General features: G+C 43.7%; 1 protein-coding gene across 2 annotated transcripts in view; it reads right to left on the reverse strand.

The window, feature by feature from the left end:
- Positions 1 to 2,509, reverse strand: part of LOC137907156 (nuclear factor 1 X-type-like) — a 57,095-nt gene extending 54,586 nt beyond the window's left edge. For both annotated transcript variants that reach the window (XM_068751470.1, XM_068751469.1), the window contains exon 1: positions 1,825 to 2,509. In XM_068751470.1, coding sequence (XP_068607571.1) covers positions 1,825 to 2,509 — 685 coding nt within the window. The remainder of the gene's footprint in view (positions 1 to 1,824) is intronic.
- Between the last annotated feature and the right edge of the window lie 11,859 nt (positions 2,510 to 14,368).

Genomic DNA, 14,368 nt, shown 5'->3' on the forward strand with positions numbered 1-14,368 from the left:
TAAAAAAAAAAAAAAACAAACATTTAATCATACAATTATTACACAGTAAGATGTATTTTGTCAGTTAATCTGAGAAAAAAATAATAAAATAAAATCTTGCTCTCTTTTATAACCTCATGAGACCCGAGTCAAACCCTGGCAGCAGCTCCAGTTTGAACCGCTGAACTTTCTGCATCTATAATAAACCGTTAAATCAATTAACTGACAAAATATGTCTTATTGCTATCATTTTATATGTAATAATAATTATTATATATATATTTTTTCAACACATTTCAATCACCAACCAAACACACACATGCACATATATGAGGAGTTATTCAAAGCTGGTAGAGTCTTTGTTTGCAATTTCCAGAAAAGTCCAGCTGAATTAATATTAGGTCACAAGTGTGTGTGTTTGCACGCATGTGTAGCCAGAAAGTGGACTTGGATTTGGCTGTGAAATACGTTTCATGCGTGTGACAGTGTTTTGTTTTTTTCAATGTGTGCAAAAAAAATACAACACAACCAGTTTGTTGGCTGGGTGTGTGTGTGGAGTACATGCACTGGAGGCCACAGCAACGCTTGGCCGAGTGTAAGTGTGTGTATCCGTGATGGTGGCTGGGATACAACAATGTTTGGCTGTATTAAACTGTATCTATGATGGTCCTTGGCTGAGAGTGTGTGGCTGTGTGGGTGTGTGTATGCGATCGTGACTAAAACCGTGCATGGCTCAGTGTGTGAAAGTGTGCTACAAAGATGACAGAGTTGTTTTTCCCTTTTTTGTTATCTAATGTGTGTATCTTTATTTAGCTGTGTTTGCATGTGTATGGCTGCATTTTGTGAGTGTGTGTGTTTCCCAACAGCCAGATCCAACGTGGTGCTCGCGTTGAGACAGACGGTGATGGCGATGGCCGCCTGCGGCCTTAGAGCAGGAGACTCGTGGGTCTGCGCTACCGCTCTCCCTCTCTCTCTCTCTCACACACACACACACACACACACAAATGCAATCTGGGCAGTGGCCAAATGGCGATCCTTGGCTACAATGGCCTTATCATGGCACATGCACTTCAATAGACTGGGTAGAGTCTTCTAAACGGCAACTCTCGTTCATCGCACACAAAAAAGATGCACAACACAGTTTGACAGCGCCGATCATACATACATATATATACATATATACATATATATATGTATATATGTATATATGTATATGTATATATATGTATGTATATAAAAAACACTCACACACACAGTTATGCAGAAATGTAAATTTCCTCTGATTAAAAAAAATACAAATTAAATGTTATTAAAACCCCAGAATTTCCCACACTGAAAAGGAGCACACACTTGCCAGAACACACTGGCTGAATGTCCTTGTCACATATTCAGATATTATTTTTATTGCCACTGAATCCGTTCTGTCACAAAAACAAAGTCTTAGAAAAAGAAGGGGAAAAAAAATAATTTTAATTTCTTGCTAAATGGCCAAAACAAAGAAATGATTTTCTCAACTCCTATTTATTTATGGCAAATTGTGTTTTAAATTAAAGCTTGCTGAAATCAAAATTTTCATATGATTAATATGTTAGATATCGTAATTAGAATCTTACAGAAACTGTGACCTAAATTTGAGACACAATTTAAGCAATGTTTTGGAAACTTTATACATTCAGTGATGTTTATATATTTTGTTTTCTGTGCCTATTTATTATTAAGTGTTTCTATCTCTGTTCACGTGGGTGCTCGTGTACGTGTTGTCTGTATCGTCGTGCACACAGGCATGTGCAGCTGTTAATGTGTTGGCATCCTGGTCTAGTGTTTAGCATCCGGGCGGCCACGTACCTGGCGTGTGGACGAAGTAGGCCAGATAGAGGTCCAACTCTTTGACGGACACTCCGATGTGGTGTGGCTGGACGCACAAACCAGGGTTGGTGCACTGTGGTGACTTGACCAGCCGTTCCCCGTCTGTGCTCTCCAGGGGACTGCCCTTGAACAGGATGACCATCACCAGGTCCAACCGCCACACCTTGTCAGCCTGGCGCAGACAGTCGATGCGGCGGATCTTGCCCTTCTGGTCCGGGTTGGAGAGAACACAGGAGGGAGGCTTTTTCCCTGTGATGCTGAGAACAAAGTCCTCACGGAACTCGGGCCGGATGTCCTTGCGGAGCTTTGCCAGCAGGCGTGAGGCCCATTTCTGCTTGATCTCTGGCTTTTCCCCCAGTAGTTCATCCTTCACCGCACGCTCTTCCTCCTTGGACATGCGCTTCTCGTGCTTCTTGAAGTATTTGCGCTTACGGGCCTGCAGGTTGAACCAGGTGTAGGCAAAGGCGCGGACATGGGGAAGCAGGGCCTCAATGAAGGGGTGAAATTCATCCTGGATGAGGGAGGAGGAGAGGGAGGAGGGGGGGAAGCAAGAGGAAGGAGAGGAGAGCGAGGGAGAGAATGGAGGAGAGAATGATGGGGAAAGGGGGAGCGGGGGTGAGGATGGGAAAAGAGAAGAGAGGCAGTTAGCACCGGCACGCAGCATGGAGGAGCAGTGCCTGCTCTGTGCGAGCAGAGGGAGAGAATGAAAGAGAGCCACTGAGAGAGTGAGAGAGAGAGAGAGAGAGAGAGAGAGAGAGAGAGAGAGAGAGAGAGAAGCTATACATTCTCTACAAACACCCTAACGCAGACACAACACATTGAAAGACACACTTATCAAAACACCGAACAGCATACTGCATGCAATGCATAGAAATTGAAATTAACTATCTATAGTAAGAATTTGCACTAATTCATGTATCACGTATTTATCATTCTTAAAATCAAAACACTGAAAAATAGACATGGGTAACAAAATCATGTCCACAATCAATATGATCTTATAATAGACTCTCACAATAAATAAGAATAAAAAAATAAAATAGTTACCATTTTGCTCTCTCATCATAAATTCACCCCAACGATCACAAAGAAACTTAAAAAGGCACCACCAGGACAATGGCTGGTTTGCCCAAATCAAGATGCTCTGAAGATGTTCTATGTATATTAGGAAAGAAATGACTAAGGAAAAGAAAAATCTAGTAAAAACAGAAGCTGAGAAACTATCCACTAAGAGCGGCAGAAGAGGAGGAGGGGGGGGCTGAGAAAGAGGAGAAAGGCCAAGGGGGCACGGTGTAATAGCAGCACAGAAACACAGGAGGTACTGTAGCAGGTGCTGCAGGAGAGGCGCTGTTCAAGAGCACAACAGAAGTAGAGTGAGGAGAAGTTTAGGCATCTCTCTTTCTCAAGGAATTTAAAAAGGAGCTGGATGTGCAGCAAAAGAAAAAAAGATATTGCAGCAAAAAAAAAAGGGTTAAACTGTCAAAAACCTCAACAAGCCTCCCTGTAGAAAAATATATTGTAAAAAAGAAAAAATGCTAGGCAAAGTGGTGCGTGCTATTGGTGCAGTTCCCCTGGATCTACAGGAGAGGGGGGGGGGGGAGAGAGATGGTTGGGGGGGAGGGGGGTGGGGGGGGGGGCGGAAGAGAAGAAAAAGAAAAAACTACAAAAAACAACAGGACCGAATCAATGTAAGAGTGTGCACGACCGCTGGCAAACCCGAGTGCAGCTTCTCTTTTCCCCCCTCTTTCTCTGTATCTCTCTTTCTCGCGTCGTCTCCACTTTCCTCCTCTAACCATTGACTGAGTCGATGCCAACATGCAGAGGGCCCACCTATCTGGCACCAAGTCCCAAACGGTCCAGCCAATGCGCACGCTCCCAGCGCTGAATGGGAGGGAAGAGAGAAATGGCAGAGGGAGACGCAGAGATGTGGGGGGTGGATGGCTGGTGGCTGGTGGAGAGATAGAGACAGAGGGGGGGGGGGGGGGGGGGCTGTGTGTGGTGCAGGCAGAAGGCAAGTCATTAGCCAAATAGACAAGTTCCAATCAAGTGCAAAGACGAAGTCCAGAGGATATTAATTTTATATGCACCCAATCCAGACAGCAGATCCAGACTACGGCGCTCTACGTCCCCCCCCACCTCTGCCTTCGTCACCAGCGTGGTCACATCCATCCTAACTGCAGCCCCCCCCCCCCCCACCCAGAAACAGTCCTCTCTCTCCCTCTCTCTCTCTCTCCACTCGCATTTCACCACCTTGGCATGGGATGGCATGAGAAAACACAGGCCCAAAATCCCACTAGACCCTGGGACCAGCAGCTGCTCCTGGATTTACCACACAAACAAAGAGAGGCGGGTGGGTGGGTGGGAGGATGGGGCGGGGGGGGGGGGGGGATACCCATTACCCCACCATCCCCAACAAAAAATACCATCCAAAAGCATGCGCTCCTGTTTCAAAATGCACTCTTACATCCAAACTGGGAAATTCTCTCTGTTTCTCCTTCTTTCTGTTCGCCCGCTTTTTTTTTTTTGGCTCAACGAGTACGGAGACAGGAACACGTAAAAAGTTTCTCTCACCAAATTAGAGGCAAGTCCAAATTATGGCTCAGGGACAGAGGCATTCGACAACAACGGCTGAAAACGCTGCGGTGGGCGGCTTCGTCGCCTGCAGCAACCCATACGTGTTCATACTGTTGACTAAATCTAGACGATTTTACAATAGAAAAAAAGCAGCAAAGAAAATTGTGACTTGGTAAATTAAGTGCTAAATCACTTGTGTTTGAATGATTTTTACTTTGTGAAATATGCAGCGACACATGATTGGGGATGGAGCCGCAGCACACTGAGGATGCACCGGGCGCCATTAGCCAGGCGAGCAGGTCGTCTCGTGCTTATTAGCTGACCCGCCGCGTGACCTAAGAGCGACAGGCTGCGCTGTGTGAAGACATGTCTCACAAAGGATCATGGAATCATTGGAAGTTAAAAAGTAGAATTCTTTCAAATTACAGAAAACATTATTTCTCATCTCAGGACTACAGACAAAATGGCAAAACTGGATGCGTGGCGGCAGAAAACTACAAAAAGTGACCTTGTCATGTGGCAAAATTTGATAGTCCAGCTGTTTGATTATGGTTGAAACGCACTGCTGTGCATGCTTGTCTGTGTGACTAGTACCCCACAAAGGCCAGAAGTATTCTGGTTGGCATTGACGACCATCAAATTTAGCTTGGCCTGCTCAGTCTGTCAGTGTCTGACAACGGAGCCACAGTCTGAATGACTGGCTGGCGATCTGGCTGTTGGGTTGGCTACATGGCTGACTGGGTTGAATGACTGGTTGAATGACTATGGTTGGCTACCCGGGTGGGTAGATAGCTGGCTGCCTGGCTGGCTTGTCACTGCTACTGCAGAAGGCAGGGGGGTTGGGGGGGGGGGGACCCATCTGGACCGGGCTGGGCCAGGCCTAGTGCCGATTGTTCCGGCTAACATACGCCTGCCTCACACAGCCACACTGGACACATGAAAAATATGGGAACGAGAGAAGATGGCGAAAACCAAGAAAACGGAAGCTGGGGATGAAAAAAAACAGGAGGATTTGTTTCATTAAGGTGTGTCTGACACTTATTTGAAGCAACTACAGAAATGTTGACTTTTGAATGAATGCAGTTCTGTAGCAAAGAAAAGAAGCATCTTACATCCACTGTGAATTAACCACATCCGCAATTTCTAGTGTGAAATTCCAAAACTTTCCTTCCTCCATTCGAGCAGCCCGTTTGTTTTCAGAGATCTGACTCTTCGGCTTGTTTTTTCTCATTAACTCTTTAAACAGCAAAAAGAGAATGAAAAAAAAAAAAACAAGCAGAAACTTATTACTACATAATAATCCATATTACTAAGAAAAATACTATTTGCCTGAAATGTGTAATCATGCTCAATTTTTTTAAATCATTGGCTTAAATCCTCTGCCAGGTCTATTATATCCATAAACTGGACAAAATACAAAACGGAACACATAAACAGCAGAACATGGGCTTTGAGGTCAATTTGCCATTATGTTTAGTTTTTTTACAACGTTTTCCTCAGTTCATTAAAAAGCATAAACAGCGAAGGGCGGCAGCTTCTCGGGCGTCCGGACTCTTTTTAGTATCTGCTCTGCAATAATGTGACATGGCTCATCTTATCTCTGCAAGCCACGCTGCCTTGGAGAAAGCGGCGACCTTTATTCGAGCTTCTCGGCAAACTCTCCCGTCCAGCCGTGACGGAGTGAGACTGAGGAGCAGGAGAGAAATGAAAACCACGTCAGCGGCTGCTGCCAAAAACACAAGACAAAGGAACCCAGAAAACCTGAAACTGAAGTATTCAAAATGTCGGTGGCATGAAACTATACAAAAAGTATGCAATGGATGGATGGACAATTTGATCTTGATCGTGACGCTGGCTGAGTTAATAACCCGCTGCAGGGGTCGGTGCACTGAAAGGTTTAAAATTACATAGATTCTATCTATCTATCTATCTTTTTAAAATGTCATAATTCTTTCATGCAATAGTTAATTGTGAGAATGTTTTGAAAAGAATAAAGGAATAGTTCCTTCTTTGGGATTTTTAACTTGGGTGTGTTTCCCACAGTGGTGTCACAAGCTCACAAGAAGAATTTACCTGAAATAAATTTGTGGCATTTTACATAAGCAAATAAGCGCCAAAGGGTTATATCTGCTTAGATTCCATGGGAAGAAAAATTCTGTCACACATTTTTTTCAATACCACATCCTGATGGTGAGGATTTCTCGGTTTACGAGTAAACATATTTCTTTTTTTTTAGGACAAAATATATATTAAGAGACCTTCCTTTTCCTGCTAAATTGTTATTTAAATTAAACTCACAATTACATTTCTGAAAATGTTTAGATGAGAAAATTAAACAAGCTAAATAAAATTACTATCTCTTACATGTGAAAGCTCAGCCTTCCTCCAACTGCACAAATATTATTATGATATTACCGTATGCATTATATCACTTTATAATTACCTTTAATCACTAACGTCATCTAAATTATGAAAAATCAATTTGTTGATTTAAACATTAAACAATTTGGTTTTAATTTTTTACAACAAACTTTAATAACCTTGAATATTAAACCATCTAATATATTGCTGCAGCTGCAAAATATATTTGATTGAAATTGTTGTGTGCGTGTGTGTGTCTGTGTGTGTGTGATATATATACAGTATCATATCACCATATCTCTCACACACACACACCAATTTCAATTCAACCTGTTTGAAGAAGACTCTAATTTAAGAGTTACCGTAAGTCAAATTTTCGAGAAAATTCAGATCATCATCTTTGCCATAACCATTTAGTTTCCTTTGTAAATGTTAACACACAAATCAATTATGTTGAAATATAATAATATTTATATAATAATAATAATAATGTTTTTGTTTTTTTACATTTCATACATGTGACAGATTTCTGATGGAATGAGATTCACCTCTGTTCAAGATGATTCAAGACGATAAGCAGGAAACACACAGAAAGGCAATGAAGGTTACAGCTTGCCAAAACAGGAAATAATCTTTGATACCTGCTGCATGAAATAATATATTAACACAGACTGATGCAAGGGAAGGTGTGTGTGTGTGTGTGTGTGTGTGTGTTACTGTTCTCTTGTTCTCTTATGTAAACATAAATTATTAAAATGCCTGTCTGTGTGGTACGATCACTCAAGATGGTCAGGATTCATTAAACTTTCAAATTTATCAAGCAAATATTTCAAAACCACGCTGTTTTTATTTTTGCAACAAAACCGGGACTTTGGACCATTTTCATACAGTACAAGCATAATGCTATTTTTTTTTTTCTGTCCATTTTGTTAGAAAAGAAAAAGGCAACATTTCTGTGGGTTGGTCAATTTTCATACTATCCGCCCTTCGATGAGGAGTGCAGGAACACGAGATGACCAGCGGTAAGTCACACCCTGCCATGGAGCCGCGACGGGTCGGTAAGCTCCCCGGCCTCAGGGATTTAAAATAATTATGGACGAGTAGAGGGTAGAGCCATTTCAACACGTGTTAAGTTTGGTTTAACTACAAACCGTTATTACTCAAAATGAGTGGTTATTACAGTGAGTCAAATGTCAACTCTGTTTAATGTAAAAAAAAAAAAAAAAAGAAACGCACTGACACGACATACGAGTGTTGTTTCAAGTCAACACCGGCCTGTGTTGACTTGAAACAACAATTATTAAGAGGCTTTGTGCACCTGAGTGCAAATTGTTGTAACACACATAGTGACATAGACGCTTTGTGGATTTACCTGTACTGGTGTTGAGCAGACACAGGCAATTTCTTTAGCGAATGCCACTCATTTTAAAATATCTCTGACCTCACCATTGCCCGTTTTTCCACTTCAACCCGGTTCACATTTCCATCCGTTCTGCTAAACGGAAGAGGGAAAGCATTCCCTTCATTCGCTCTCTTTCTCTCCCCGACACAGATTGAAGTTAAAATTGTGTCTGAGCATCATTTGTAATTACGCCTGTTTACACACTGAAGCGTTACTATGTGTGAAAGTCTGGAAGCCATTTGTGGCATGAGGCTGAAAGGGAAACCCAGTGAACTCTAAACAGCTCCAGAGATACAAAGTCTGCAGACCTGGGTTAATTTCATTAACAAATATGCTTTTACATTTGTGCGACAGCTTAGTCTGGGCAGACGGTTTCAGCGTCAAATGTAAGCAAATCAAAGATAAGATCAGGAGTTTTTTTGAGTAGCAAAATTATATCCAGGCAGGCTTTTCTTTTTTTTCTTTTCTGTGACTCTGACCAGTGTGTGTCATATTCTCAAATTTTATTTAGAAAATATTTGGAGAACTGAATTCAATTTTCCAAAGCTTGAAGTGACATTTTGTTCTGCTCATTTGTGAAACAGATCTCAGTCTTTTCTTGGATTCAGTCCTCATGAACACAACTGAAATCTGCGCACGCGGGTGTTTTACAGGAAGTGCAGAAAACACTCCACACTCACTGTCCTGTGATCGACGTTATCGAGGTATAACTAAAACTAAATCAGGAGATAATGGAGCTGAGCCTTGCAAACAGTGACTTCATCAAATCATTCCAACATGCCACTGCTGTTAGATGGGGCAGGATGGGATTGCGTGTATGTTTCAGTAGGTAGAGAACACTATACGTGCGTCATACGTGTGTTTACCTTACATGGGGGGGGTCTGTCACATCAGCACACTGCATACACAGGATAATTGAACACATGTGCATGCTTTTTTTTGGTCATGACTCTGGTGTAAAACTGAAGGCGTAACATTCGTTTGTGACATAAATTAGCGTTTCATCAAGGGTAGCCGTTCCTGATGAGGTCAAGGTGCGGCGCTGGAAGTGGATGCGCACAATGCGGCAGCTGATGCAGCGGCGTGTGTCTCATTCTACACTTTCTACCCAAAACGCTCCGGCATCCAGCGGCCTGCCTGCAGCTGTGCAGAGGGCAGCTTTGAACCTCACGGTTAGCAAATACAGCAGGAATCAAGTAAATAATGAAACCCAATACCCCCCCCCCCCCCCCCCCCCACACACACACACATCCATGCTCTGTTCCGACAGCAGCCAAGGCCTGCTTCTCTTTACCAAAGAGATGCACTATTGAGAGAGTTTCTGTCTCACTCTTTCGCTCCCCCTCATTCTTTTATTCCTGCCTGGTCCTCATTCTGCCAGTCGGCAAAGGCACGATGCCAACCTCTCCCAAAAGCCCGGGCAGAGTGCCCTCACCCTTTATGCAAATGCTTCACCACTAGCCCAATTCGTACCCCCACCACCACCACAACTTACCCCTTCGTTACTTCATGTATTCCTTTCACCTCTCACTCTGTATTACTGCAGTTGCACTTCAACCATCAACCATCTGTCTGCTTTTTGCTGCTTCACGCTCTAACTTATACCAAATGCCTGCATTTTCTCGATCTCAATGGCTATCCATCTTCCCACATCTTTTGCTCTGCTTCCACTCACTCCTTTCAGTGTGGAACTCCCTCTCCCCCCTTTTTCTCCTCGCTGCCTCTCTCTCTCTCTCTCTCTCGCTATCTCTCTCTCACACACAGCTTGACTCACTGAGACGCACAACTTGTGCACTCATTCCTCGTTGGTTGCCAGACACGCAAGTGCATAAACTCCCCTTTCCCTTTCTCATTTTTATACCCCCGCCCCCTCCCTCTCTCTCTTTGCATGGTAAAAAAAAAAAAAAGTAACTGCAGAAGTAAATATTATTTATGCCATGAAGTTAATACAGTTTTTTCTTGGCAGCATCTCAAAGTGGTGTGATACTGTTGGGGTTAAAACTAGTCACAAAGGTCCTACTGTATACTCTCTCTCTCTCTCTCTCTCTCTCTTTCACACACACACACACAGGCCAGAAGTCATGCCTTGGTGCTTCTCGTCTCAAGATAACGTTTTTCTTTATATGTTGTGGTTTGTACAACCACTTATTTATTCCTTCACTAATTATAACTGCACAGTGACCCTCTTCCTTTTTTGTATCAAAGGAAAAGACAGTTGTAGCGATTTTGTCATGTATTAGGCTGCGTTTTTCAGCAGTTTATTTTTTGCTATTTTGAAAAACGTCAGGGTATTTTATTTTTCCAAATGACCACTGCAGCAAATTGGTTGTCAAGAAGAATTATTATTAACCATGAGATGAGACAATAAACCTTTTGGCTTTTCAAAGCACTTGAATGTTTTGTATTGTTTTACTCATAACTCTGTGGTTGTTGAGCTTACCTTGGGTTGTTGTGCTGTTTTTATTACCTTATTTCCCTTAAGAATAAAACATTATAGTCTGCGGAGCGGACGGTCACATTTACAATTAGATTGCAGATGCAAAACCAACTCTTTTTTTACATTAGCATCCTTTTTCTCCATCAGTGAGCTCCCTATCAGGAACACTGAAGCTTGCAGACATAATTCTGCTTATCATACGAGCTGGAGATTTGCCTGTGCTGCGTTGGCGCTGAGAGGGTTAAGCAGTGCCCACTCCCCGTGGCATTATACGAGCTGGGCTTTTGCCTGTGCGCTCTGCCTACACTGCCTCAATCTCTGCCATGCATGATAGAGTTTGCATTAAAGGGAGACAGGCTTTTTAGATAGGGCACAAAGTTATGGCTGACTCTGAACTGGCAGTGTGACGGCTAAAGGTCACTCTGCCCACTTTGAGTGGCAGACAAGGACCGTGCCAGGCCGGAAGACACTGAGAACATACAAAAAAAAAAACATGCAAGATGAAAAACAGGGCCACACATGGACAGAAGGCACAAATACATGTGGGCATATAAACAACTAAGTCATTTTAAAAACTTTTCCTCTCAAGCTAGCAAAAGAAAAGCTTCATTTTCAACTACATCCACCAAAGCGAGGTGAAGTTAGGCTGATGCATGAGTTGGGCACCTCTGGACGAGTTGGTGTCCACTCCTTTGTGATTCATGTTTACTGAATTCCTCTTCCTAAACTCACACAGACCCGTGGAGAGCCGCAAGACCCCGAGCGGATGGCCCTGACAAAATGAATTTAAACTAAAAAGTACATTTTCTTCTACAATAAATATTCTACTCTTGCCATGTTATGGTACAGTGTTTATCAACTGTTAGCTTTACTGGTCTGGTCTGGTCTGGTATGCCATTTCATTCTCCGGTCTTCATTTATAAACATGTGATTGTATGAAAAGATAGTATCACAGACAAAACGAGCCAGAAGGAGAAAGCTGGGCTGAAAGCACGGGGAGCTGCCACGTCAGATGCTGCTGAGGCTTCTTGGCTGTCAGGGCCGACACGGCGCACACACACACACACACACACGTGCGTGCAAATGCAGTATGGCCTGCACGTGCAGACATTCACAAATCCACAGGCACAAAAATGAACTTGTGCACATGCACAGGGACGCGCGCAAATACGCAGACATAGCTACTCCGAGAGGGCTTTGCCTTTGCCGGGGCTGTTTTAGGGAGTTGGAGTCAACAGCCAAGCCTGACACCCCTGCTCAGTGTGGCCATCGCCGCCGCTCCCGTGTGAGGTGACATGGATGGAGCTGCTCCATCAACAACACGCACAGGGCCTAATAATAATACAGGCTAATCCTTCCACACTCCAGCCTGCTGCCAGGCCAGAGAGCACCTCAGGTCCGGTCAGGTCCTGTCAGGACAGCGTCTGGATGCACCCTCATCGTTGGGCTGTGCTTTTCAAGCAACTGGATAAAAATGTTGGGCCAAAAACGTCAGTAAAGATTTCAATTTAAAGAAAAGCCTTTAAAATGTATGTTGTCTTGCACAAAGAGGACAGCGTATTACGGGACTATTATAAAGTATTGTACAATATATATAAAGTATTTGGGCTCACCGTAAAAGCACGGAAAAGAGGAATTGGCCCGATCTCCATTAAAGCAAGCTTTAGAAATCTTGGAAAATTTTATTTTTTGAAAACAAAAACACCATTGTCTCATCATATATGTCAGAGGGGTTCTGCGTCTACCCAGAGAGGAAAATTCTAAACAGGAAATACAATGTTTTAATTTGAAGGGTAAGACAACGCTCTCGGGCTGAGATTTAATTTTCCAGAAGGAATTTGGCAGCTTTTGATTTTCTTAAGTACTGTAATATGTTCATGATTAGAGTTCCTTCACCAAAAGAAACCCAATATGTATAGATGAAACATTTGAATCAAAGGAATTACAAAAAAACAGAAGAGCAGAAAGGAGAAATAGGGAAGGCAGAGGAGGAGACGGGGAGGCAGGTAGAGGAATTCCATTGAGAGACTGCACGGAGTAAAAAGTTGCACCTTGAGCAGACAAAGCCTGGCAAATGACAAAACTGTTTTAGATTGTCTACGTTGTGGCTCAAAAGAGGCAAGCAGGGAGTTAGTAACGCGGCTTTTAAGCTCACCAAATCCAACATATCCCAGATAAGACTGTGGCGCTTCCTGAGGGAACAAGAGAGGAGTAGAGCAGGGAGCCGTAAAAAAGAATGAGGTTAAAGGGAGAAAGAGACGGAGAGAAAGTGGAGGGAAAGCAAAGGAAGAAAAGCAGCCACGTAGAAAAGCAAACGAACAAGGGAGGCTTGGAGAAAGAGAGCGAGAGCAAAGGCAGCAAGGAGGGAGAGCACATTTTCAGTGGAGGCCATGTGTGAGCTTTAGTGTCGGTCGACCCGCCTCAGCAGGATTTTATCACCTGAGCGAAAGGCAGCCTGAACACACACCGGCCAACGCCATCAATCTCAGCTCGGCACTGTTGCGGGAGAAACCTGTCTGTGCCTTTTACAGCGTGTTAAAATGATGAGCCAGGCAATGTTAAGGCAACAGAGTCATGATTGCGGCGGCCCCATGCAAACGGGGAGAAAGTGGTATATGGTGAAAAGGTTTGCCTTTTCCTTTTCTGTCTCGAAGGTGGAAAACCTATCGGTGCAAATCGTTGTGTTATATTCACTCTTGTTAGATCCACCTGTGGGACATGGATGTGCATAAAAAGAGACAGGTGCACGCACACACACACACACACACACACACACACAAGCCAAGAAGCAGAGTCAACAAACAGGGGTCACTTTTTATTCATCCCTAGATGTTTATTTAGCAGTGGTTTTCACTTGCAAACCTTCCAAACACATTGCTAAATCCCTCCTTTTAGACTGCACAGAGGACTTTTAAACTGCATTAATTCCCCTTGCTGGGAAAAGGGACGGCCTTTTCCCGGAGCAATCCATAACATCTGAATATAAAAATAAATACCAAAGAGTGAGCTCGGTCGTAACCCCAAAGTGAGGAGGGAAAAACCTGCGGGGAACTTTGACAGCATCTGTATGTTTTTCCTGCGTTTCTCCAGTGTCTGGGAAAACATTTTTCCTTGTGCAGTCACTCTCACTGCGTGGCAGCAACCCGCCGCCGCCATTCCTCTTTCTTCTTAAAATCAAGCTTTCTGTCGCGTTCTTTATATTTAGCCTTGCTCTCTCTCTCTCTCTCTCTCTCTCTCTCTCTCTCTCTCTCTGTGCCGGCTGCTCCTGTACCAGTTAACTCACCACAAGCCAAAGAGAGGACCGCAAGAATGCTTAAATCAGCATAATTAGGCCTGTGTGTACTTTAAACACACACATTTCTCCCCCCCCCCCAACCCCCCTGCCACGCTTGGACCCCTGCCACCGGCGCACCGCTGCGTACGCAGCCACGGCCCGTCTCTTTGAGTCAATAAACACAAACATATCAGCAGTCAGCCTCACACACGTTCATGCAGCACACACTCACACACACAATGCAAACACATATGCAATGCACGAGGTGAAAATGCTCAGCCTCAAACCGCCGTTGCCATATACTCACACAGATTGACCTTTTGCACTGTGTTGCTGAGAGGAGGGAAAATAATTGGGTTTAATGTGGAGGCTCTTTGCTGAGACGTTGCGGCACAAACTTTCATAAGCAAAGCCGGTAAAGATTAGGCCCGTGCGTGCACGGTGAGAATGGCAGCGCTCTGACTTGGGTTTGCGG

This window comes from Brachionichthys hirsutus, chromosome 17, assembly GCF_040956055.1.
Source record: "Brachionichthys hirsutus isolate HB-005 chromosome 17, CSIRO-AGI_Bhir_v1, whole genome shotgun sequence".
NCBI classification, from domain to species: domain Eukaryota; kingdom Metazoa; phylum Chordata; class Actinopteri; order Lophiiformes; family Brachionichthyidae; genus Brachionichthys; species Brachionichthys hirsutus.